This window comes from Monodon monoceros, unplaced genomic scaffold, assembly GCF_005190385.1.
Source record: "Monodon monoceros isolate NGI ecotype Baffin Bay Population unplaced genomic scaffold, NGI_Narwhal_1 Super_Scaffold_13, whole genome shotgun sequence".
Classification (NCBI taxonomy): domain Eukaryota; kingdom Metazoa; phylum Chordata; class Mammalia; order Artiodactyla; family Monodontidae; genus Monodon; species Monodon monoceros.
Window position 1 is genome coordinate 47,188,663 of NW_021703769.1, and position 27,576 is coordinate 47,216,238.

The window sequence follows — 27,576 nt, forward strand, 5'->3', positions numbered from 1 at the left end:
GATTTTGCTACCTCTTGAATCTGGGCTGACCGTGTGATTTGCTTTGGCCAAGAGAATGTGGCAAAAGTGATGATGTGCCGATTCTGGGCTAGACCTGAGCAAGCCTTGGTACTCTCTTTCTCCCGCTCTCACCCCTTCCCCCAGCACGTAAACACGCCCAGGCTAGCCTGCTGGGGGATGAGACACCACGTGGATGAAAATCCCCGTCGCTCCAGCCAACAGCCAGCCAACTCCCAGAAGCCTAGTAGGGAGCCCAGCCGAAGCCAGGACTGTCCATGTGAGCCCAGCCTAAATCATTCACTCACAGAATCGCAGGCAAATAACTGGTGGTTGTTTCAGGCCGCTAAGGTTTGGGGTGGTTTCATGCAGAACTGCTGTGGCCGCAGGTGAGTGATGCGATAGGATTATACGACTCTTGTACCTCAGGGTCACAGTGGGAGTTAAACGAGATGCTCTATGGAAAGTGCTTAGCTCCCTGCCTGGCACGAGGCAACATCCCATGGATATTAACTGTCATCCCTGCTGCGGGACACTGTCCTGTGTGAAGATCACAACTACAATCTCAGCCACATCAACTGAACTACAAGTTGTCTCCACTCGAGAATCCAACCAGCCACTCGGCCCCACCTACAGAAGCCTGGGCTCTGCCTGAAATTTCTAGCAAAACCTTCTTAAAGTTATATAATTAGCAGGTGCATGAACTAGCTGAGGCAGGACGTGCCAGGTCTGGCTGACACGTGGAAATGCTGGACTCCCCGGCCACCTCGATATGGGGCCCCTGCCACAAGACAGCAGACCGTTCCAGCAGTCTCTTCAGGTCCAAAGAGAAACGTGGTGGGGGGGGGGGGGCACTGTTTTTCTTTTTTTTTAAAGCTTTCCAGAGGACATTCTGGCCCGCCTTGGAAATGCTGGGCTTGCGTGCAACTGGACACGAGGGTGAGCAGATGGCTGGCCTCTGGAGACCAGCCTCACTCCCACGGTGCGACAGCTTTGAACACGATGAATCGCAAAGGGTTTGTGGTGCTACCTGACTCTGACTGAAATTCTAATTCCAGAAGTGAGTCACGGACTGGGCACCAATACCGTGGGTGATATGTACAAGGATGGTTTTTGCTGCCTCGTTTGTGGTGACAAAAAAACTGGAAACTGCTGGAATATCCAACAGTAGGGGGATGGTTGAAGAAACTGTGGTACTTATAAACCTCTGTTTCAAAGTAAATTAAACCTAGATTAAACCTAAATTTTTGACCTAGAAGGACTGTTACGATGTATTGTTGAGAGAAAATCAAGTTGCACGATAATTAATGCACTGAGAATAATCCTATTTTAATAAAATGATAAAAATCCCATCTAAGTGTATAAATATTAGTACATGTTTGTGTGGGTAAGGAAAGCGTATGGAAGGATACACACCTGGAGGAGTGGAATAGGGGCGAGACTATTAGCTTTTCCTTTCTTTTTATTTTTTATTCGGAGATCATTTTAAGCTTACAGAAAAGTTGCAAAAATTAAAATAGTACAAAGAATACCTATATATCCATTGCCCAGATTCACCTACTGTTAACATTTTACCCCTTTAGCTTTATGATTTGTGCATGTTCCCTGTTCCACCTTCAGTTAATTGCAATCTACACACACACACACACACACACACACACACACACACACACACACACAGAATTCTTCCCTGATCCATCTGAGGGTAAGTTACATGCATCATGGACATTTACCACTAAATACTGCAGCATGTATTTTCTAAGAAAAGAGATGTTCTATTACATCACCACAGCATAGCCTTTGGCTTAAGAAATTTAACACTGATACAAAGTATGTCCTCTGATCATAAGAGAATTAAACTAGAAATCAGTAGCAGGAAGATATATGAAAACATTCCCCCAAGATATGGAAACTAAATGACTCACTTCTAAATAACCCACGGGTCAAAGAAGAAATCACAAGAGAAATGAGAAAACATTTTGAATTTAACAATGTTAATACAATCTTTGATCTAATCCACCGATGACACACTGTTTATTAATTCTTCATATCCTTTGACATGTGACTTGATACTACCACTAACTGGTGTGAGTAGAATTTACCTCCCCTCCCTGCTGAAACTGGCCTGGGACATGGGACTTGCTTGGGCCAAATGAAAGGGGGCAGAGTGAGAACGTGCCAGTTCCCGACCGACGCTGGTGTTCTTCCTCTATCCTGTGTCACTGCCACCATTATGTGAAGAGCATCGCTCCAGCACCTGCTGCACTGCTTCCCTGGGACCCAGGGGGTACACCTGTGGGGCAGACCTGAGCTGTATGCACAGATTGAATGGGAGGGGCCGAGCCAAGCCCTGCCAACCTGCAGACGCGCGGGAAAGAAATGCTGATTGCTGTGGACCACCGAGAATTTCCCATCTGTTACGCAGCAATGACTGATCGATCGTAGAGTAGCCGACACATACAAAACACTTCCTTCACATGAGGAATCGTTGTAAGGCCTTTACTAATGTTAACTCACTGCACGGGCAACGGTCCTTTTTCACAAACGAGGACACTGAGTTTAAGCTGCCAGCCCAAGCTCACATGGTTAACACGCTAATGGTTAACACGCTAATGGTTGCGTGACCATGGGATGCACTTCCTCTGGATGTCTGCTGGGTGAGACCACAGTTGGTGGTCCTCTGAGCCAGTCTGAGCCGAGGCTTCTCCTACTTGCAGCCGAAAGTATCCTGCCAAGCCCACGTGCACAGCCTGCCTCACTCCCCCGGCCTTGTCCTCTCCAGCCCCGGGGATGTCTGACGAGCTTGGGGAGAAAGATGCACTTTTCCCAAACACTAGTTTACGGTGGGGAACCTCCAAGATGCCCCAAGGGTCACAAAAGACAACGAGTCTGGTTTTCTGTCCACAGACGTGCAAGCAGGAAAAGAACAAACACCAACATGTGCAAAAGAAAAAGTGGTGCGACAATAAAATGGAATTAAACCCCGAGTCAGGAGAGGAAGTGGGCCCTGCTCTGGCTTCATCCAGGGAAGGTCAGTTACCAGAAGCTCAGGTAGGCCTTCGGGCTTGGAGAAGGGATGCATTTCGGAAAGTGAGATGAGGAGCCTCCCCTTGGGAGGCCCGGGGTGGCGGCGGGAGATGACGGGCAGATCCCCCCCGGACTAGTCCTCCCAGCCTGTGCGTCTCAACCTTGGCCATCAGAATCGCCTGGGCTGGGAAGCCACACCCCAGCCCAACGACATCAAATTCTCGGAGGGCGGGACCCAGGTGTGGGCGATTTTGTGGCCGAGGCTGAGAAACACTAAGCAACACCCTCATTTTAACTAGGGTCTCCCCCCTCCCCTGAGGGTAACCACCATTGTTCCGTGGCCCCCAGCTACCAGGCAGCCTGCCGAGTACTCCTCATGTTCTCACGGGTCCTCCTCACAACAAATCACAGGTTTTTAGCAAACAGGGAACTGAGGCACAGCCAACAAGCAGCAGGTGCGGGACTTAGGCCCGAATGGACCAGAAGCCAAGCTTCTTACAGCCATGCCACACACCTCAGTGATTCAAATGACCTGAGAACTAGGAGAGGGCAGAAATTTCCAAAAGGCCCAAAAGGGTATCCGGGCTGGGTGGGCAGAAAGAGGGGTCTGCCGTCGGACTGGGGAGGGGGGCCCAAGAGGGAAGCAGGGCTCCTGGGATGGCCAGTCTGGGGAGACCAGGCCTTCGTCGACTAATGAGAGCAGATAAACGAGGGAACCAGGCCAAGGGCCCCAGAGGCAGAGAACAGATGTCCAATTCTTCCCTGCAGCCTGCTCTCCCAGGACTGGGGGAAACAAGGACACGGGATTGGCTGAGGACCAGGACCTACCTGCCTCTGAGTTGTTTTGTTTCTGTCTTGGTCCTTCCCTTCTCTTACCCCCTCCTCCACCTCCCTCCTTAATACCACATGAAGGGGAATTTTGAGGGACCCTCTCCACAAATTCCCCAGATGGGACCAGCCAGTTAGACTGGGTTGAGAATCACCACTTCAACTGCGGGAAGAACTCATATGAATAAATGATGAGAAACACCAAGATCTCCCTACTCCCTGGAGATTAACAGACAAAGGATGCAAACAACTTATAAAACAAGGAATGCCACTAGGAAACAAACAATGGAAAATGTTCAACCACACTAATAATTTTTTAAATAGCAAATTACTGCCTATGTAAAAATTACCAACAAGTACTTCAAGTGATAATAATTAATCCTGGTAGTTTGAGGTGAGACTGGTACCTTAACACATTAATGACAGTGTTGGCAATGACAAAGTGACAATGAAAATGTTCACATCTTTTGACTTAAGAATACCATTTCTGGGATCTAACCAGAAGAAAAAAATCCAATCCATGGCAAAAAACCTTAAGCACAATGTGTTCACTGCAATGTTATATATAAAAGCAGGAATCTTAATGAGGAACACTAAAAGAATAAGAAAATAGAACCATTAAAGAATGGTCACGAAAACCATTTAGCAACTTGAAAAAAAGGACTGTGATATAACATGAAGCGACACAAGTAAGTAATCCCTAATCTAGTTTCTGTCTCTATTAACTTGCCTTTCCTGGACATTTCATATAAAAGGAATCATACAACATGTGTTCTTTTGTCTGGCTTCTTTGAAATGTTTCAATTCGTGATGTTTAACCCCGTTGTAGCATTTATCAGTGCTTGCTCCTTTTTATTGCTGGGTAGTACTCCACTGTACGCATCTATCACATTTGTTTATCCATTCATCAGCTGAGGGTCACTTGGGCTGTTTCCACCTGGAGGCTATTGTGAATAATGCTGCAATTAATATTCATGTACAAGTCTTTGTGTGGATATATGTTTTCATTTCTCCTGAGAGGAACTGCTGAGTCATATGGTAATTCTATATTTAACATTTTGAAAAGCTGCCAGGCTGTTTTCCAACACGACTGCACCATTTTACATTCTCACCAGCAATGTATGGGGGCCCCGATTTCTGCATAGCCTTAGCCACCTGATTCTTTATGTCTTCTTGATTCTAGCCAGCTCTGTGAATATCATTTGAATTTCTCTAAAGACTAATGATGCTGAGCATCTTTTCATATGCTTACTGGCTATTTGCATACCTTCTTCAGAGAACTGTCTAGTCAAATCATTTGCCCATTTTAATTGCAGTACCTTTTTTTTTTTAACACTTTATTTTTTAGAACACTTTTAGGTTCACAGAAAAATTGAGCAGAAAGTACAGAGATTTCGCAAATATCCCTGCCCCCCATACACAGCCTCCCCCATTATCCACATCCCCCACCAAGGTGGTACCTTTGTTACAGGAGACCTACACGGACACGTCAGTGTCATCCAAACTCCATAGTTTACATTTCATCCTTGGTGTTGTGCATACTATGGGTTTGGACAAATGAATAATGACGTATATCCATCGTTATACCATTATGCTATCACACAGAGTATTTTCACCACCCTAAAAATCCTGTGTTCTGCCTGTTAATAATCCCACCCTCCCTCCCTAACCCCCAGGATCTGATCGTTTCCCTGTCTGCAGTTTTATCTTTTCCAGAATGTCATATAATTGGAATCAGACAGCAAGCGGCCTTTCCAGACTGGCTTATTTCACTTAGTAATATGCATTTAAGGTTCCTCCATGTTTTTTCATGCTTGATAACTTGTTTCTTTTTAGTGCTGAAAAATATTCTGTTTTCTGGACATACCAGTTTATTCATTCACCTGCTGAAAGACATCTTGGTTGCTTCCAAGTTTTGGCAATTATGAAAAAAGGTTCATGTGCAGGTCTGTGTATAAACATACATTTTAACATCATTTGGGTAAATATGAGGAGTGTGAATGTTGGATCATGTGATAAGAGTATGTACGCCTATTTTTGTAAGATACTGCCAAACTGCCTTCCAAAGCAGCTGTACCATTTTGCCTTCTCACCAGCAATGAAGGAGAGTTCCTGTTGCTTCACATCCTCATCAGCATTTGGTGTTGTCAGAGTGGTGGATTTGAGCCATTCTAATAGATGTGTAGTAGCATCTCATTGTTTTCATTTGCATTTCCCTGATAACATGATGTGGAGCATTTTTTCACATGCTTGTTTGCTCTCCGTGTATCTTCTCTGGTGAAGTGTCTGTTTAGGGGTTTTGCCTGTTTAAAAATCAGGTTGTTCATTTTCTTATTATTGAGTTTTAAGTCTTCTCTGTATATTTTGGATAACAGTCCTTTATCAGATGTGTGCTTTGCAAAGATTTTCTCTCAGTTCGTGGCTTGTCTTCTTAATTTCTTGACAGTATCCTTTCACACAGCAGAAGTTTTAATTTTAATGAAGTCCAGCTTAGAAAATCTTTCTTTCATGAATTGTGCCTTGGTAGAACCAACCAGGACCCTAAGGGGTCTTCCCTGGGACAGACCCCTCCCCCCACATCCTCTGCTTCAGCTCCTCTCTGAAGTACCCAAATAATAGTACCTGATGCACATTTCCTGAGTTGTTCTACAGATGCCAAAACCCCCACTAGATAGAAGAGGTTAACTACTTGATGACCATGAGTACATAGCCCCCCAAGCCTACTACAGCCTAAAGACTGATCATGTGAACCCCTGTGACACCACCCTGTGACACCACCCTGTGACCTCATCATCAGCCAATCAGAGATGATCACTTACCCTGGGACTCCCTTCCCTCACCTTACCTCTCAAAATGCTTTGCTGAAAACCATCGAGGAGTTCGTGTGCTTTGAGCATTAGCTATCCCGATTCCTTGTACAGCACGCCCTGCAATAAATGCTGCTCTTTCTTTTGCCACAACCTGGTGTCAGTTGTTTGGCTTTACTGAACGCCAGCGAGTGGACCCAAGTTTTGGTTTGGTAACATTTCATGTTGTATCTAAAAAGTCATCACCATACCCTAGGTCATTTAGATTTTTTCCTATGTTAGCAGTTTTATATGATCCATTTTGAGTCAATTCTTGTGAAGGATGTAAGATCTGTGTCTAGATTCTTTTTTTTTTTTTCTGCATGTGGATACCTAGCTGTTTCATTTCTGTTGGTTGAAAAGATTATGTTTTCTCCACTGTATAGCCTTTGTTTCATTGTCAAAGATCAGTTGGCTATATTTATGCAAGTCTATTTCCGGGCTCCCTGTTCTGTTCCATTTATCTAGCTATCTGTTCTTCCACCAATACCAGTGTCTTGATTACTGTAGCTTTAGAGTATGTCTCAAAGTTGAGTAGTGTCAGTCCTCCAATTTCATTCTTTTCCCTCAATACTGTGTTGGCTTTTCTGGGTCTTTTGGTTATAAACTTTAAAATCAGTTTGTCAATATCCACACAATAACTTGCTGGGATTTTGACTGAAATTGCTTTGAATCTATAGATCAAGCTGGCAAGAAATGACATCTTGACAATGTTGAGTCTTCCTGTGCATAAATATGGAACACTGCCTCATTTACTTAGTTCTTTGATTTCTTTCATCAGAGTTTTGTAGTTTCCCTCATATAGATCTTGTACATATTTTGTTAGATTTATACCTGCTAATGTAAATGGTATTGTTTTTAATTTCAAATTCCACTAATTCATTGCTGGCATATAGGAAAGTGACTGACTTTTGTATAAATAACCCCATATCCTGTAATCTTGCTATTCACCTGTTAGTTCCACTTTGGGGTCTTTTTTTTTTTTTTTGCGTTACGCGGGGCTCTCACTGTTGTGGCCTCTCCCGTTGCGGAGCACAGGCTCCGGACGCGCAGGCTCAGCGGCCATGGCTCACGGGCCCAGCCGCTCCGCGGCATGTGGGATCTTCCCAGACCAGGGCACGAACCTGTGTCCCCTGCATCGGCAGGCAGACTCTCAACCACTGTGCCACCAGGGAAGCCCTGGGGTCAACTTTTTATCAATTCTTTCAGATTCTCTACACAGACAACCATGTCATCTGCATACAAACAGTTTTATATCAAACTTCCCTATCTGTATACCTTTTATTTCATTTTCTTGCATTAGCCAGAACTTCCATTAGCTAGTACGATGTTAAAAGGAGTGGTGAGAGAGGACACCCTTGTCTTGTTCCAGCTTAGCTGGAGGGCTTCTGGTTTCTAAGTATTCTAGTTTCTCACCGTTAAGTATGATGTTTAGGTGTAGGTTTTTTGCATAAGTCCTTTATCAAGTTGAGGAAGTTCCCCTGTATTCCTACTTTGCTAAGAATTTTTATCATGAATGGGTATTGGATTCTGTCATGTATCATGTGATATGACCATGTGATTTTTATTCTTTAGCCTGTTGGTATGATTGCATTATTTGGAAACAGGGGTATTTGTTAAACTATGGTACATGCCTATAACAAAATATAATTCTATCATATATGATTTTTTAGAACATATGACAATGTGGAATGTTATCTGTGATCACCTAAAAAAAAAAAACCCCAAAAGTCGTGTATCTTATAGAACAAGATATACAATATGATCACAGTTCATTTTAAAAACTAGTATATGAAAAAAAATGACACATGCAAGGGCATATGTATGTGCATAAGACAAAAGGCCTTGTAGGATTTATACCAAAATATCTAAAGCAATGGGCTATGCTGGGTTAGAAAAGCCTCTCTGGTAGCTGGTAACAAGCCAACGTGTAGTAAAGCAAAAAGGGTCATTTGACATGTAACGTCTAGAAAAGGCAAATCTATAGGGACAGAAAACAGACTGGTGGTCGTCTGGGCTGGGGCAGGAGTGGGGACTGACTGCAAATGAGCACCAGGGGCCTCTCTGGCCCCATGTTCTACAACTGGATTGAGTGATAACTCCATAAATCTACTAAAAACCACTGAATTGTACACTTAAAATTGGTGAATTTTATAGTATGCAAATTACACCTCCATAAAACTTTAAAAAGAAGGCGGGATGATTTACTATAAAATGGGATGGATGTAAGGGGAAGCCTTCCCCAATCCTGAGGGGGAGCCTCAGCCAGCCTCAGGGAGAGGCCTCACCAGAAATCTATCTGAAACTGTCTCAACCCTTCCTGTTCTCTAGACTGGCCCACAAACAAAATAAAAAACAAAAAACCGTGGCCACCTAGAGCTCCTGCATGCACTCTGGCCACGAGGAACGCCCTCACTGCCTTCCTAGCATGGATGAGGTGTCCACTAGCTACAGCCCACCCAGTTGCCCCAAAGGGGAACAATTCCAAGCTGGGCAGCTGCCCTCTGGGTGTCACAACTTCACAGGCTTTTCCATAATGACCCTTGTGGTTGACTATACTTTGGTGCTTGCCACCCCCCTCCCCTCGGGAACCACATATCCCAGTATTTGTCCTTGTGAAGCGCTCCCTCCGGCGTGGTCTAGGAGTTCGGCCACGTCACTGGCTCTGGCTGATGGGTCAGCAGTAAGCACGATGCAAGCAGAGGCTTGAGAAGCACTTGCAGTAGGGTCTGTCTTCCTGGAAAGCTGGAAGAATGTTCCTTCTTGGAACCCAGCTGCCTCGCCATGAGGCGGTGTAAGCAGTCCCACGGGGAGGCGGGAAGAGAACTGAAGCCCCCCGGCCAGCACCCCAGCTGAGCTCCCAGATGACACGGGCTGCCCCAGTGCCCCAGCCGGCACCACATGGACAGAACCAGCCAGAAAACGCTCAGAATCCCAAGAGGAAAGAAACTGCTATGGTGTTAAGTGGCTAGAGTTTGTGGTGGTTCCTTACATAGCACTAGGTAACACAGACATCCTTTGGCCTCTTGGTCACCAGAGAAGTCCTGGTGAGTGTTGAGAAGCACCACCTGTAACACTGAGTGCCCGGCCCACCTGCCCAGGACACCCTGCTGTGCCCCTGGGGAGGCAGGAGCTCTTGCCAGCATCTTACTGAAGGGTGGCAGACAGGCCCTCACTTAAGCTCAGGCCACTGCGGAACCCACTCTAAAAGCCGCTTCCTCAAGGAGATATGAACCTAGAAGGCTACGACGCATTGTCTGGATACTAAGACCAGGGGTGCAAAGTCTGAGTAGCAGGGTACTGACATATCCTCAGTGAACCTCTCCATAAGACACGTACTTGCGAAGTGAACCCTGCCTGCCTTAACTAAAAGTTAACCTTGCCAGAAACGGGACTTATGTCCATGGTATTCCTGCCCGAGTGCCTACAGAACCTGAGCAGGAGCAAAGAGCAGATGCCCCCAAATCCTGGGACACTGTGCAAACCAACTAGCCAGGACGCTTCAGAAATGTCCACATTCACAAAGACTTGGGGACGGTTCCTGATCACAGGAGACAAAAGGAGCCTGACAGCTGAATGTGACATGCAATCTTGATCTTCTTTTGCTATAAAGGGCAGTATTAGGACAATCAGTGAAATGTGAATTAGGTCTGTACATTAACAGCAAGAGATCAAGGTTAACTTCCCTGATTTTGTCACTGTACAGCAGTTAGGTAAGAACATTCCTAGCTTTTATTAAGGGTAAAGGGGGCACAGTATCTGCAACTTACTTTTAAATGGTTCAGAAAAAAGTGTGCATATGCACACACATGTATGTGTACAGGGGGCACAAAGGTGTGAAATGTTAACATTTAGGGAACTGGGATGAAGGGTACCTGGGAACTCTGTACTCTTTTGTAACTTCTCTGCCAAGACTGAAATTATATCAAAATTAAAATAAAACATTTCTAAGATACTGTTTGGTGAGTCATTCCTTTTGAACCTTTGTTCCAACCACCCAGCTGGCTCCAGAAAGGTCTTCCCTCAAGTCTGAACAGGACTAGTTACTGCTTTTTGGCTCACACACGCCTCTGAACGTCTGATGAAGTTTCAGGCCCCTCCCCCCAAAAAACATTCACACTCACACACACCTGCCTTTGCACACAAACACAGACCCTGACCTGGGAGCCCAGCAAGGAAAACATGGAAGGTCAGAGTGGGAAGCGAATCAGCTCTGAATCCAGGCCGCCTGTCAGGGTCCAGGGGCTTTAGGCCCCGGGGAGAGTTCCTCCCCAACGTCACACACCCCGCAGGCAGGGAGGGGCCGGCGCCAGGACTGGGGTCCTGTCCTCTGCTTTCTGTCTGTGTGCCCTGGCATGGACTTACTCATCCTCTCAAGCCCACTTTCTCTTCCCTAAAATTGAGGCAACGGCACGACCACCTCATGGAGTTGCTGGGAGAATTCAGAGCTCAGGAACAGGGCTGACGTTTTTCCTACTCCTAGCACCTTGTACCTTGTCTACTCAACGATGCCCACCCCCGAGCCCACCAGGCTGGGTGCTGCGTGCTGCTCAGGGCAGCCAGTGGCACAGCCAGGGGGCCCCGCCTCAGGCTTACGCCCCAGAGGCCCCAGTTGCCAGCAATTCTTGTTTTTCCTGATACCCTCTGAGATCAGGCCTTTGCTTTCCATCCCACTTGGAGCCCACTGCCTTTTGCTAGACATACCTTTGATTTAATGTAGCCTTTAGCCACATTCACTTTAACTAGAATACTAGACATTTTGGCCAAACGTGAACATACGAGCAGTATATCTGCTTTTCAGCCGCCACTCACCCTCACCTGGAAGTTCTCTCTCAAAATGACAGGAACTATAAGGTGTCACTCAGAGTGCAGGTCGGTCTGTCTTGAAGCCCTGGAGTTTCACTGCGGAGGAAAGTATGAGAGGGCAGGTCCATGGACACACACACACCCGGGGGCACGTACGGGCCGGGGCTCAAACCGCCCGTCTCCCACGCGTGTCAGCTCTTCCTCGAGCTCTGGGGTGAAAAAATCCATCACTTTAGCCATAAAACAGACACACTCAGATAGTAGAATATAACATACCTGTAATCTTAAGAACCTAAACCTTAAAGGCCAAGCAGGCGGCAGGTGACAGCCGATCCCTCCCAGCCTGTTGGGGGTCCCCGCAGGGTCAGGTTGGGAAGTGCTGATTTTGACCCTGTGGAAGGGGAGAGGGTGAGGAGCCCAGAAGACTCCTTTTTGGAGGCTGACCATCGCTGCTTTGATCCTGGCACCTGAGTGACTCGGCGTGTCCAGCCTGGGGCCTCATGCGGGAGAGGGGAAAGGGAGCCCAGATCCCAGCCAGGTTAACAGAGATAAGCGACAGGACAGCTGCAGACTCTTCCTGCAGGGGCGACACACATTTCCCTGGAACGAGGGGATTCAAGCTCCCTCTAAGCACAGCCTCCAGAACAAAGATGCTGTGGTCCACGGAATACCAATGCAAACTTTGAAATGTGCAGAGTTTTCTAGAGTGTTCAGCCTTTTTTGGATTCTCAAAGGGATTCATGTCCCCAAAAGATAAGAACTACTGCTCTTAATTAAAAAGAGTTTGAAAGCAAACTGATGAGATTGAAGCTCTGGCCATGGGTTGTCACAAGGAAAGATTTTTATTTGAGAACATCGGATACTTCTGGAAATGTTCCTGCTAAATCCAAAAACACCTGACAGTCCAGCTCCAACACTCACAAACCCACCAACAGCCTCGTTCCGCAGACAAGACGGGACCGTCCATGGCCGGCTCCCCTCCCACCGCCGCTCGCCTCCATCCAGGGGCACAACTGAAATGCCAGGCCACTCAGCTACTCCGGCCACAGGAGGGGAGAACGGGATCCCGCCTCCCAGGTCAGGGCCCCGGTGGGGGATGCTCACGGGGGCACAGCTGAGGCAACATCACACACAAACACCATGACCAAAGTCAGCGAGTGCCCGAGGGGTCCCCCTGGCTTCAGTGACAGCACAGCCAGGCTGGGACGGGCTGGCGTCCCCCGTGTGATCATCTCACCACCCCAGGACAGCACAGTGCCTCTGAAGGAAGCACCGCAGGAACCCTTAACCGCAATCACATTTCTCACACTTTAAACGGGACAGAATCTCTCTCCCCAAGAACATCAGTTTGGACCTTCCTGGCTCAATAGGCTGTTGGGCAAAGGACAGTGCACCTGCCAGTCTTAGTTGACTGTGGAGTCCAAGGTGTGGGCAAAGGCCTGTCCAGAAAGGGCTGGACAGCGACTCAGCTGAAGGGGTGCCCACTACTGACGCCACTGCCCACGCCGCTCTCAGCTCAGCTGAGATCAGAGCCCGCGGTGAAGCGAGCACCTGCTGCTGGGGGTCTACTGACGGCCCTTCTCTGCGAGCATGTGTGCCCTCTGTGAAGGGGTGCACTCACATCAGCGTCGCAGCCGCAGGAAGAACGCGTGTTTACACTCCGCGCTCTCCAAGGGGTAATATTTATCGTAAAAATCTAAAACATATTCTTCAGTCTTGAATCCAAACTTCTGGTAGAGCAGCATAGCAGGGTTGCTCGCTGAGACGTGAAGGGTTACGTCCTTGCCCATGCAGGTCTGCCGAAAGAGTGGAAAAACACAAGGTGAAAATGAAAAAGCCGGAGGGAAAATGAGTGGGTGAAGTAACTTTTAAGTGTAGGCAGCCAGTTACAGAAACCAGAGACACTGGGGCCTGAAGCTGAGACACTGCAGCACCAGCAACAGCAGGAAACCTGACCCGTCTCTGCCGCCACCAAAACACTGCGCCGAAACGTTCAAGGCCAAGGAAACAGATGGTAAGCTGGGTGTGTTCTTTTTCTCTTTGGAGCAAAGAGCCAACAGGGATATTTCACTGTCAATTGTTTTATATTCAATTGCATTTAAATACATCAAGCATATCAATACCAACATCACAACAATCTTGAAGAAAGAGAGGACAAGAGGAGACATTCTGCTTTTAAAAACAAGATGTCATCCTACAAGGGAATCGTAAAAATTCCCTGCCTAGACCTTCTAGATGTTAAATTATGTAGCCAGATATGAAATATTAAGACTTCTGTTTAATTATACAACTTGAATACCTTATACAGACATTCTGAATCCCGAAGACACTCTCTCATCACTCCCAAACTTCTCAGAACTGAGGTTTCTGCATTTAGCATGGGCCTAATCCTAGGGGAAAAGAGTGATGCTTGCTCTGTCAAGTCTAGGCAAGTTCTTAGATTCTTTAATTAGCTACACAGAAAAAAGTACCCCGAAAGTCACATAAATTCAGAACTTGCTCTTTCATGAGGAGGCACTGAGATCCTGGACTTCATGAGTTCCTGAGATTTTACAATCCCAGGTCAAAGGCAGACAGATACCTTCTCTTCCCTGCTTCCCTCACATTCTGCATCCAAAGGCATTTTTAGGACAAGAAAGAACGACAAGCACACCAAGGACGATAGTCCTCTTTACGCTGCAAGTTGGCACAATCCCAGCAGCCCCGTCGCCGAGCACAGCTGACCGTCTGGGTGGTACTGTGTCTGGGCCGGGGTTTATGGTCTGGCTGGGGCCAGGCACCCACATACAAAGACGGACACTCCTCCTCCCAGCCAGGGAGGCTCAGTAAGGACTGGGTGTGCTACCAGAACATCACACCCCTGCCCTATCCACTGGCCCTTGCTGGTGAAGGAGGAGGCAGGAGCCCGTGGCCATCCTACCAGGAGAGGGTGGACAGGGGGAGGTCGGCCCTGCGCACGGGGTGGGTGAAGGCAGGGTGTGGCGGGGATAATGGAGACAGCCTCACACTAACTGCCAGGAGAGGAGAGGAGAATGCAATTCCTCGATAGAGGGTTCTCAAGGTTCTCACCAACATCTGGGAATTACTGAGCAAGTTTCATTAAAAACTGGAAAAAAAAAACAACACTGAATTATCTCCATCTTCTATTTAAAAAGAATCTTGCCCACGTGACACACAATGCTCCATACCCAATGGTTTCTAAATAAGCTACCAGATAAATTCTGGGGAAAAAAAAAAATCCTTGCATGTTTTTCTGGTGTTAGTATGTAAATATATGGTCTATTTTCCTCAAAGGTGATACAGATATATCAAAGGATGAATTACCTAGAAGGTTCACAGCAACAGTAAATTAAAAAAAAGCAGCATTAACAGAATGCACATACCACTGACTGACAGTCTGGCTAAAATGTTTAAAAATACTTAAGAACTAAAAGTCACTTCTCACTTCCACTTCTCAGAGTCACCGCGGTGGTGATTCCAAGAGCAGCAGCAGTTACGATACGGACGGTACAAGTGCTTTAGGCTCCCACTTGTGGTACTTTCCTCATTTCATTTACTACACATGGTCACAAACTGATTTCTTTGAAACCTGGGTCTGAGGAGTGACCCTCTTTTAGGGGGTGAAGGCTTCTCTCTGGGTGTTAATAACCTCGTGAGCGACACAGACCGGCTCCTCTTCACTGGCGTCGCCTGGCGCTGGCCTCCTCCTCCTCCAAGCCTTTCAAGGAAACCTAGAGGCAGGTGGGCAGACAGTGAGCAGAGACAACATACCTGAATCAGATGATAAATCATGAAAGTCGCAATCCCTGCTCTTCTCCACTCAGGATGGACAAACAGAAATGAAATGTACGCTTCGTTGTACTTCACATCGGGGACCATGAAGCCAAAGGCAATGATGACTTTCTTATAGAGGACGACGACGCTGAAGTCCGGGTACTGCAGGCACTCGGACAGGTCAACACCTACGGAGAGAGGCCAGCAGGGTCAGCCCAGGCTCGGGGGCTAGTGAGCAACAGGCCACTCAGTCTGTGCTTTCAGCTGCATCTGCGTGCTAAAACACCCATACTGGAGACAGAGGCATTACCATAGACACCACACATTCAGATCATAAAAATAAAAAAGTGAATTTTAGAAAATATCAAAATTAGCATCGCCTGGTCTACGTACATATGTTAAAAGAAGAGAAGCAGGACAGGGTGGGTAGGAGAGAGCACACAAGCTCAGAAATGGACGCACCTAGTGTTGCACTCAGCCTCCGGGGCTGCGAGTGCCAGCTGGCGCATCCCTAAGCGCCCCGCCTCGGTATCTGCCTTGGGTAAGATGAGAGATACCCAGACCCCAGGGGGCTGAGGAAAGATCCCGAGACCGCCCGTACACAGACAACTGACAAGCTCTTTAATACAAATGCCACATTTTACAATAAAGGAGTAAAATATAACATAACTCCATGTTTAACGTTTGGAAGGCACCCAGTGTAGGGGCAGGAAGTAGCAGACACTCCCAGAATGCTCCTTTCAGCCCCATCCCAGCCCCCACCACGTGCACTGTGACATCCTGACAAAATCTCATCCAGCTCCTAGAAGACACGTATTATTTCCTTTACATTCCAAAGCAGTGCAGTAAAATAGATCCACAAAGAACGTGTTTATATTTAGCAATGAAACCGTGTTCCTTTGATCGATGGCTTCAGAGACAATATGTTAAGGCTGATAAAATCACGAATCACATTGGATTTATTCTTATTTTCAAAGTCTGTGGTTGGGGTATTTGGCTTTTTTTTTTTTTTTTGGCGGTACGCGGGCCTCTCACTGTTTTGGCCTCTCCCGTTGCGGAGTACAGGCTCCGGATGCGCAGGCTCAGCGGCCCTGGCTCATGGGCCTAGCCGCTCCGCAGCAGGTGGGATCTTCCCGGACCGGGGCACGAACCCGTGTCGCCTGCATCGGCAGGCGGGCTCTCAACCACTATGCCACCAGGGAAGCCCAAGGGGTATTTGGCTTTTTAAAAAACAACTTTTGGGACTTCTCTGGTGGCGCAGTGGTAAAGAATCTGCCTGCCAATGCAGGGGACACGGGTTCGAGCCCTGGTCCGGGAAGATCCCACATGCCACTGAGTCCATGTGCCACAACTACTGAGCCTGCACTCTACAGCCCGCGAGCCACAACTACTGAAGCCCATGCACCTAGAGCCTGTGCTCTGCAACAAGAGAAGCCACTGCAATGAGAAGCCCGCGCACCACAATGAAGAGCAGCCCGTACGCGGCAACGAAGACCCAACACAGCCAGATATAAATTAATTAATAAAAATAAATAAATAAAAACAATTTTTGGCTGTGCTAACACTCTCAAAAGGACCAGCTAAATAAACACACAGAATTATTACGCAAAAATCACAAGCGTCCAAATACGCCCAAGGTACCAGCCTGTGTGGTACTGATGGACATTACCTGGGATCTAGACACATGTGGAAGCAAAAGAGGGTGAATCATTTATTCTGGAACCAGAGACAAACAGGGAAGAGGAACAAACAAAAACACTGTTTATTACTTTAACTGTTCGCTTCTTCTTGACCTTAGGAAAGAAAGAGATGTTTATATTTTAATATTTCTATGTTAGTAGAGACAAACTGAATGAAATCATATAAGGTTTTGGGGGTCACACGACATACACTAATTTTAAAAACTGCTAAAATGAATGACACAGAAAATGGATCTGCCTAGTTCAGGAGGGGAGAACATACCAGGCCAGAAAAACTCCTGACACATGGAGTTTATCGTCGGGATGTGATTTGGCCGGACATAGCAGTAATCAAGAGGTGCGTCCGGCTCTGGTGTCCAGTGAGGGTCACTCCTGTGCAGGTGGGAACGAATCTGGGACAGCAGCTGCAGTTTGGGTGGCTTTGTTTCATAATCACGCCTCCAGAACCCAGAAAATAAACAAACTGAAGTCAAGAAAAATACCCATTATTCCCAGCCATTTGATTCACAAAACTCTTCGATCTGCTTGAAATTTTAACTTAATTTGCACTACTTTATATATGGCGGCTGACTTAACAGCTACAATACATTTCTGGTATGAAATTTAAAATTCATTCTATCAATATTCGTCAGACCCAACCCCTCAGTACCTGCCAGGAACTCTACTAGTGCTGGTAAGCCTTGATGAACAGAATGGGGAAACAGAAACAGCATCCTAATTCAACGCTCTGAGTGCTGGGACACAGGACAGAGCCCAGGAGAGGAAGGCCCAACCCTGCCAGGACAGCTGGGGACCAGGAGCTGGAGGAGGCTCGCATGCTGCTTCCCCGCGTCTGCCCGGGAGGGCGGGGCTGTGCCAGGAGGACCGCATGACTGGGGGCTGCAGAGCAAGCGTGGTCAGCAGAGACAACTATCAATCATGCACAGCCCAGTGCTGGGGCCTCTCCGGCCAGCTGGGCGTCCAGGGCGCTGCCTACACAAGGAGACTCATCAGCAGCCCGCACAGAGGCCCGACTGAGGCATCATCCCATTTTTTCATTTCACAGACTAAATATATATAGAACTTTGAAATTTAAAACAAAACAATGAGTATGATAATCATAATGAAATCTAACAGAGTTAACTTATCTTTGCCTTTTATGTTTCTTTCAAAGGACCATCCTTTCTGCAAAAATGTACAGTTGAAACAAGCCAAGGATGAGAATGGACACAGAGCACAGACTCAGTCCTTGCTGATGCCAGCTCACAGGTCTTGGTCTTTATTCGCTCCAATGGGGGAACAGGGCTTGAAAACCACAAACATTACTCCCCGCGACATACTCGACATCACAGCTCTTCTCTGTATACCTGATGTAAGGCTTTAGGATCCGAGAAGTGTAAGGGCTGACAATGCTCTGGTCCACAGCCATATCTTCCGACCCCACCAAACGGTACAAAAACTTCGTGGTCTGGTGCCGAAATCCTTTCCTGGATGGCAAGGCAGTCTATGAGAAAGACATGTTAGTTATATAAAAATAAAATTACTCAAAGGATTGGTTTAATTTCCACAGATAAGTAGTACCTACAGCATTTTTATGTGTCAGAAAGTAAGTCTTTCCACAGGACTTAACTGGAAAGCTCAAGGTTCAATACAAACTTCATAGGTACCTTCACATAAAAATGGATATGAAAAACTGATCCCGGTTTAATAGTTTAAAAGCAAAATAATTTAAAAATTTTTAAAGTTTTGTAAAGATTTTAAAAGAGATTTAGACAGGTGAAATGCAGAATTGATCCCTGGATTTACAGCCTCTCCAGGTTTCATGTTGTCTATAAAGGCACAGTCAATCCACTCATCAAATGTTCACCAGTCCAAGCATCAGGGGGAGAGGTAACACACCTAGGCTTCCTGTCTCATGAGTGGTCTCTGTTATCACAGGGGCGTGGGGGTCAATCACTGCTGCATCTGTATGTGGATCTATTACAATATGTCTCTACCAAGTAAATCTGACAAAAGTAGGACTGATGCAGATTATCATCCCTAAAACACAGCATGAGCGGAGAGGCCCGACCAGAGGGTCAAGGGGGACGCAGTCCTGCTCCTCCAGAGGATGTCCCCACAGAAGGGCTGCAGACGTCTGCTCTCCAGACACTGCTGCTCCAGGGCCCTCAGTCATGTCATAACAGAACATGAAAATTAGGGTTTTATAGCAAAGAGCTCAGATGGAAAGATTAAAAGGCACATTTATAAAGTGGTTTGCCAAGGGTTGGATGAAGTTTAGAAACCTGAGTTGTTTTTGTAGAAACAGCTTGCTCTTAGCATAGAAAATAACTTTATTGGAAGAAGAGCAAGAATTCTTTCCTTAATAATTTGCTCTGATTACTTTCCCAAACCGGACACCAAAACTTTCAAAGGCCAACTCTGAAATTCTTCCAGGACTTTGCATTTCAAAGTGAAATTCAAAGTTGTGGTATACAGTTTCCAAATATGGCCCAATGCTTCCTCCTGTGCCTGAAGGTACAAGTGTCTCCCCATATGGAAAGGCGGAGCCAATGTCCCCTCCCCTGGAATCTGGCGAGCCTGGGACAGGCTGGACCAGTCAGAACATGGCATAAAGTAACATTCTGGGACTTCTGAGCCCAGGCCATAAGGGAGCCGGCGGCTTCCACTTCCTCCCTCCTAGAGCCCAGCTGCCACGGTGCCCAGGCGCAACCACTGAAGGGCTGGCGGCCATACGGAGACAGGCTCTGGAGGACCCAGCTCCCAGCTGAGTGGAGCCACAGGGTGCCCCTTCCTTCAGCACATGAAGGAGAAGAACACCCAGCTGAGCCAGTCAACCCACAGACTCAGAAGAAGAATTAAATAGTTACTGTTTTTTTTGTTTGTGTGGTACACGGGCCCCTCACTGTTGTGGCCTCTCCCGTTGAGGAGCACAGGCTCCGGACGCGCAGGCTCAGCGGCCATGGCTCACGGGCCCAGCCGCTCCACGGCATGTGGGATCTTCCCGGACCGGGACACGAACCCGTGTCCCCTGCATCGGCAGGCGGACTCCCAACCACTGCGCCACCAGGGAAGCCCAATAGTTACTGTTTTAAGCCACTAAGCTTTGGGCTGGTTTGTAATGCAGCAGAGATTACAGCAGCCCCTGAGCCCATGAAACAGCATCAGGTTAAATGGGAAGGTGAGGTCTGTGAAAGACCTGGATGCACACAGTCCACACCCCTTTCCTCTCCCTTGCTTCCACACCAGTTTAAACATCCTCAGCTTCTGCCTGGAACACTACTCTAGAATCTACTCCTGGTAAAGGTGCTGTGAAAACTGCTGAAATGACAACAAAGGACTTAGAATATTGCAACTTAGTTGACAAAGCAGCAGCTGCAGGGTTTAAGACGACTGACTCCAATTTTGAAAGAAGTTCTAACTGTGGATAAAATGCTATCCAACAGCACTTCATGCTACAGAGAAATTGTTCATGAAAGGAAGGGTCAATCAATAAGGCAGACTTCACTGTTGACTGATTTTAAGAAACTGCCACAGTCACTATGATCAGTCCACAGCCATCAACATCAAGGCAAGACTCTCCACCAGCAAAAAGATTACAACTCACTGAAGGCTCACATGATGGTTAGTATTTTTTAGGAATAAAGTATCTTTTTTAAAAAAGAATTTCTTTTATTTATTTTTATTTTTGGCTGCATTGGGTCTTCGTTGCTGCATGAAGGCTTTTCTCTATTTGTGGCAGGCAGGGGTTACTCTTTGTTGCGGTGCGCAGGCTTCTCACTGCGGTGGCTTCTCTTCTTGCGGAGCACGGGCTCTAGGCACACGGGCTTCAGTTGTTGTGGCGCACAGGCTTAGCCCTGCACCACGGCTCGAACCCGTGTCCCCTGCATTGGCAGGCGGATTCTTGACCACTGCACCTCCAGGGGAGCCCCAGGAATACAGGATCTTTTAATTAAGGTATATATATTGGATTTTTAGAGATAATACTATTACACACTTGTTAGACTACACTATACTGTAAACATAACTTTTACATGCATTGGGAAACCAAAATATTCACGTGACTCTCTCTGTTGCAATATTTGCTTTAATGAAGTGGTCTGGAACTGAACCCGAAACATCTCTGAGGTCTGCCTGTAAGCACTCAACAAACAATGTTAAGGATAGGTCTCTTCAAAAAACCAAATGAAGAGATAAAGAAGTAATGGCGTCAACATTCATATTAGGAGTCCAGAAGGGGAGGAAAAAAATAAAGGAGGAATGTATTTAAAGAGCATGATGAGGAATTTCCCAAAATAAAGAAGCATGAGTTCCCCTTCGGGTTCCAGTCCTGCATGTAAGGAGCTCGGAAGTCCTCACTCCACCATAACAAGGAAAAGGCTGCATAAGCTGAAAATCAACAACTCTTCTCCGACCCATCAGAGAAGTAAAGTCACAGGGCAAACCGTTGCCTCACAGACTGGAGACAGACAAGTGGATACAGAGGTTCACAACCTACTGGAGTAAGAAGCCTTGGGAAGCAGTGCTGGGAGGGGAAAACCTTACCTGCAATCGATGAACTGCTGGAGGCTCGGCGGGGACAAGTCTGAGAGAACAGAGACCAGGGAGGCCCCGCACCTGCGTGAGTTTTACCTCTAGGAGGCTCTACGAGGTGATCACTGTGAAGATCAAAGAAAAATCCCCTCCTGCTGCCATTGGCAGTAGCTCATTTTGAACTGTCAGGGTATCTGTGCTCCTTAACAAGGCTGCCCTCAGGCGAAACTATTCTGCCAGAGCCTGACCTACCTGAGAGAAGGGAATAGCCAGCCCCTGCCCCCTCTAGCCACCCTGTCCCACCTAACTGGGGAGGAAAACTGAGAAGCCCTTGTGGAGTCTCAGCCCAGGGGCACACGCTCACTTAGAGACCGAGGACCAATCCGAGGACTGTAGAACACCTCCCCACCACATCACTAATGGCCTATTCCCACAGTGCCTTGTACCCAGGACACCATCCCTGGCTGTCAATTACAAGGCAAGCTAAAAGGCAAAAACACAGTTTGAAGAGACAGAAGCATCAGAACCAGACTCAGATATGGCAGAGATGTTGGAATTACTGAACTGGGAATAAGTATGATTAGCATGTTAAGGGCTCTAATGAACAAAGTAGAGGTCATGAAAGAACAGATGGGTAATTTAAGCAGAGATGGAATTTATAAGAAAGAATAAAAAAGAAATGTTAAGATTAAAACCACTGTAGCAGAAATGAAGAACGGCTTTGATGGGCTCACTGGCAGACCGGACGTGGCTGAGGAAAGACTTCCTGAGCTTGAGGACATGTCAACAGAAAAGCTGCCAAAACTGAAAAGCAAAGGGAAGAAAGACAGAACGGAACAGAATATCCAAAAACTGTGGTACAACTACAAAAGGTGTAATATATGCATAACGGGAATAGCAGAAGGAGGAAAAAGGAACAGAAGAAACACCTGAAGCAATAACAACTGAGAATTTCCCCAAGTTAATGAGACACCAAACCAAAACCACAGTCCCAAGGAGCTCATAGAATAAGGAGGATAAACGCCAAGAAGCATGTCAGACACGTGTAACTGAAAAAGAAGAGGTGCCAAGCAAGATAAATGAGAGCAAAAAACACTGGAAACGCATGAACACAAGTCAAGATCAAAAACAAAGGGAAAAATAGGAAAGCTACCAGGACATGGGACAATAAAAAAGGAGGCCACCTACAAAGAAACAAGAGTAAGCCTGACATTGTGGCTCCAGGAACGACACTACAGCAAGACGATGATGGAGTAATAATGCTAAAACGTTAAAAGAAAAAAATGACAATTTTATATCCAACTATGTTAGCATTTAAATGCAAGAGTGAAGTGAAGATCTTCTGAGGCATACTGCTTTAAAAATTAACCTCAGGGCTTCCCTGGTGGCGCAGTGGTTGAGAGTCCGCCTGCCGATGCAGGGGACACGGGTTCGTGCCCTGGTCCAGGAAGATCCCACATGCCATGGAGTGGCTAGGCCCGTGAGCCATGGCTGCTGAGCCTGTGTGTCCGGAGCCTGTGCTCCACAACGGGAGAGGCCACAACAGTGAGAGGCCCGCGTACAGCAAAAAAAAAAAAAAAAAATTAACCTCAAAAAGACCGTATTTTAAAGAACTATCAGAGGAAGTACTCTAGCAAGAAGTTAACCCAGAAGAAGCAATGGGAAGTGAGACTGAGTGAACACTTTAGTGAGATTTACTGGTACCTAAACAAGCAACACAAAAGAAAAAAGGCAAAGGAGAGCACGCAAAGGTATTTTTTTGTTTGCAGGGTGAAGAGCACATGATAATATTAAAAAATTAACAGAGAAAAATCAATACATGTCTTAAGTTAAGACCTATAAAAAGAATAAAAATAGAACATACAATTTTCTTTATAGAAAAGATTCAACATCACATAGACTATTTTCTTTGACTAGATATAATTTGACTAGAAATTTAATTTGACTAGATAATTTGACTAGAAATTAAATATAATTTGACTAGAAATTAAATCAATTACTAAAAGATACTGTAAAAATTCTCATGTATCTAAGAAAACTATGAGCTATTTACCACTAAATAACTCTTGGGTTAAAGAGGAAATGCTGAGAAAAATTACGAAACACAAAGTACTGACTGATAAAAAAATCACATCATTTCAAAGGTCATGAGTCATGGCTAAAACATCATAGGGACAGTTATAGCTATGAATATATTGATCAGAAGACAAGAAAGAGAATGGATTGAACAAATGCATTTATGGCTGCTCCCCTATGTAACTGCATTAAAGTGATACTAAAATTCCAGGTTAAGATGGGGGATTAAACATAAACATCCAATTTTATTTCCTCCCAAAACCCAACTACAAGAAACAGACTTAAAAAAAAAAAAAAAGACAAGCAGGCAAGAACAAAAAGATCAGGAGAAGAAACCAAAGTAACTGGGAAGCAGATGGACACAAAGTAGCAGATTTAAAGCCAAAATCCCAAGCTGGCTTTCAGTGAAGTGAGAACCGGCCCAACCTGTACTGCAGAATCCTCCTAAATGACGCAGGTGGCAGCACCAGGTTCCTCTGGAACTGGGAAAAACTAAGGAGCAGGTAAAAGCTGTGGGTGGAGCAGGAAGGCCCCAAACCTCCAACCCCTCTCCCACCCACAGGGTGGCTGCCCTCCCACAGGAGTCTGGGGCCCAGATCTACAGAAGGCCTAACCAGGCTCCGGACGGGCAGCTCACGTGGCACTGAAGGGTGAGGCCTGCACCAGCTGAAGGCTGAGACCCCCCTCTCCCGGTGGCCACAAGGGTCCCGAGACTGAGGAGTCTTCTACAGGGACTCTGACTGGCCTAAGGGCCTAAAGGAAGTGATACTGGGGGTCCTCGGCCGAGGACTGACTGGCCTAGAATTGCCGGTTCAACCTAGCTTTCCCGAAGACTCTGAAAGCACTGCTCCACTGCCGGCTTCCTTCCAGTATTGCTGTTAAGCTGGCGCTCAGCTTTACCCAGCGCTAGCTGGGGATTCTGGCTCTAAATTCAAGGCCTTTCAGACACACAAGGTCTCAAAGTTTACCTCCCGGGCAGCTTTCCTCTGGAAGCCACTAGGATGTGCTTCACTAAAGAAGGGAGTAAACCTATGAAAAGGTAAAGATGGGGAGCAGAAAACAGGGGGTTCAATCCAGCAGAGGGGAAGATGGGGCTCCGGCGAGGGGAGATGCCAGGACCATGATGGCGGCCAGTACAGAGCGACAAGTGTGACTCAAGGGGCAGACATCCTGAGGCTACCGTCACTAAGCCTCTGCCCCACTGGACCGTCTTGTAAACCTGAGGAGGCTTGTCCATGCTCAGCTTGGTTCACAACGCATGTGAGGCTCCCCTGCTCCCTCCACGGGCTCCCTGGGTCAGCGGAGGACACTTACCCCACAGATAACCGCCCTGACCTCTGACAAGCTGGAGGGAAGCACGGCAGCCCTGATGCAGGACAGGGACCCAACCCCCCGGGACCCACCTCCTGGCAACCCCGACCAGATTTCCGCACATTCCCTGGTACACACTGCAGCCCGCTGATGCTCAGACTCCCAGGACTCCTTAACGACCTTAACCACTGACTTCCCCAGGAAGGGGTCACGTCACGGCAGATGAAGCCAGAACACGACTGGATGAGTTTCCTGAGGCTGCCGTATCAACACTGCACAAACAGGGGGCCTTAAACAACAGAAATGTATGTATTCCTTCTCTCATGGTTCTGGAGGCCAGAAGCCAGCCATCAAGGTGCCAGCAGGGCCGTGGTCTCTCAGAAGCTCTGGGTGGCAATCTATTCCATGTCCTTCTCTTGGCTTCTGGCGTGGTTGGCAAGGCTTGCTGCCCCTTAGCTCTGCAGACACATCACTGTAAAAGCTGTAAAAGCTGCCTCAGTCATCACATGGCATGTCTCCTGTGTGTCTCTCCTCTTGTAAGGACAGAAGTCACACTGGGTTAAGGGCCCAACCTACTCCAGTGTGACCTCAGCTTAACTACTTATACCTGCAAAGGCCCTATCTCCACATGAGGTCACATTCACTGGCATCAGGGGTCAGGACTTCAATATACACTTTTGGGGACACAATTCAATCTACATCAGTGACCCAAAAAGCCCGTAAAGCTTATCTTCTCCTGGAAGCCTTCATCTAATAGCGGCAATTTCCTTGCACAGCTCCATCTGTGCTTCCTACTTAGTTTGCAAAACAAATAAACAAACAAAAAAACAACTAAAAGTACATTGTTTAGGGATAAAGATGTTAAAAAGGCAGAGGAATGATTAACACTGAAAGTCAGAAAGTAGCTCCCTCTGGGGGGAGCAAGCAGTGCCCAGAAGGATCTTTAAGGTGTTTTTAATGCCCTGTGTCTTAACCCAGGAGCTAGATTCATAGTTATTTATCTTATTAACCTCTAAATTATATCCATATGTTCTATGCATTCTTCTATGGGTACGATGCATTTCACACTTTTAAAAATTACAATGCATTTCATACCTGTAAAAATTAAGTATAGGGATTAAAAAGACAAACCTATGAGCACAAAGAAGAGGTGAGCAGATGACAGCAATGAAAGCATATGAGTAACTGGCAAGTGACTAAGACCAGCAGAGCCAAAACCTAAGGCAGGCTAGACTCTGGCAGCTCCAAAGAGATTCTGAGGCAGCCAAGGGTGGAAGCTCTGTCCTGAAAACAGGGAAATTCAGGTGAAGTTTAACAACAGCGTGGTCAGCTCCTGGTCCTCCCTTTGAGGCTTCTAGGATGTAGGCAGGCAGGTTACTACTTCCCAGGAAAGGAAAGCTGGGAAATAGGGAAATAAAGAAAATTAAGGGGATCCAGCTACAGCAAGGGTCTTTGGCAAACTACAGACCCCACAGGCCAAATCCAGCCTGCTTTTGTAAATACATGTTATTGGCATACAGCGACGCCCATTCATCATGTATCATGTATGCTGCTCTCACACTGCACAGCAGGGCTGGCCTGCAAAGCCACAGCTACTTACTATCTGACCCTTTACGGAAAAGGCTTGCAAATCTCTGGTCTAGAGCGTCCAATATCCAAACAAGAGGGGTGCTCTAAAGAGACAAACCAGAGAAAACAGAAGCTAGGAAATTCCAGAACTCAAGAAGGAGCATTTCAGGGACTTCCCTGGTGGTCCAGTGGCTAAGACTCTGCACTCTCTATGCAGAGGGCCTGGGTTCAATCCCTGGTCAGGGAACTAAATCAAGCATATCATAACTAAAGAGCCTGCATGTCACAAAGAAGATCCCACGTGCCACAACTAAGACCCAATGCAGCCAAATAAATAAATAAATATTATTTAAAAAAAAAAAAAAAAAAAAAAGAAGGAGCGTTTCAAATGGCAAGGCCCACAGAGCAAAGGCCCAGCCCCAGGGAAGAAAAGCCCCACATGTGGTATCATCACTGGGTAATATCAGATCACTGGCAACAAAGACCGGACCCCACTAGTGTCCAAAGAAGCAGATAGGAAAATGTGCAAAGAGTCCAAACAGGCAATTCACAAACAACTAGGAAACAGGAAAAATGTTTAACTTCACCTGTCATCAAAGAAATGTAAATAAAAAACAAGGCTTCATTTTACAGCCATCAGATTAGCAAAACCAGTTAAAGGATGGCTAGTAGCAAACTCCACCAAAGATACAGGAAAGAAGCCGCCTTGCTCCTGCCATGGGAAGACGGATTCCAGCACTTCTGGGTGGAATCAACTGTTCCCGGGAGCGCTCACACACAGGCATCCTCCGGCCACGCTGACTCACACTGACCCCAGCTGCTCTTTCTGCAGGGTGTCACCTAACTACACAGATGTCCACATGCCTTCACTCCTGCTCAGCTCAGTGTCCAGTATGCTGTATGTCCTCAACAAACCTGTCCATCAAAGCCACGACCCAAACCATGTACAGCCACCCTCAGGGACTAAGAGATACAAAGAAAACATCTAGGTTCCTTCTGGAATCCCCAAAAGGAAAACAAAAATCCAAACTCAGATGTATGAAAGAATGTTCATATTGGACAAATAAAAAAAAATACAGCCCAGCCATTTTTGTACCTCTCTCCCTTGCTGTTTTCTTCCACATGCCCAC

General features: G+C 46.6%; 1 protein-coding gene across 2 annotated transcripts in view; it reads right to left on the reverse strand.

The window, feature by feature from the left end:
• Positions 1-8,429: 8,429 nt before the first annotated feature.
• The window catches only part of KAT14 (lysine acetyltransferase 14), a 44,355-nt gene continuing 25,208 nt past the window's right edge, over positions 8,430-27,576 (reverse strand). Inside the window, exons 7-10 of one of the 2 annotated variants that reach the window (XM_029220756.1) lie at positions 18,325-18,461; positions 17,241-17,416; positions 15,276-15,466; positions 8,430-13,300 (exon numbers count right to left, since the gene is read on the reverse strand). In XM_029220756.1, coding sequence (XP_029076589.1) covers positions 13,127-13,300; positions 15,276-15,466; positions 17,241-17,416; positions 18,325-18,461 — 678 coding nt within the window. In that variant the 3' untranslated portion in view covers positions 8,430-13,126. Of the gene's footprint in view, positions 15,467-17,240; positions 17,417-18,324; positions 18,462-27,576 lie in introns of both variants that reach the window. The other variant, XM_029220757.1, reaches the window with a different exon arrangement.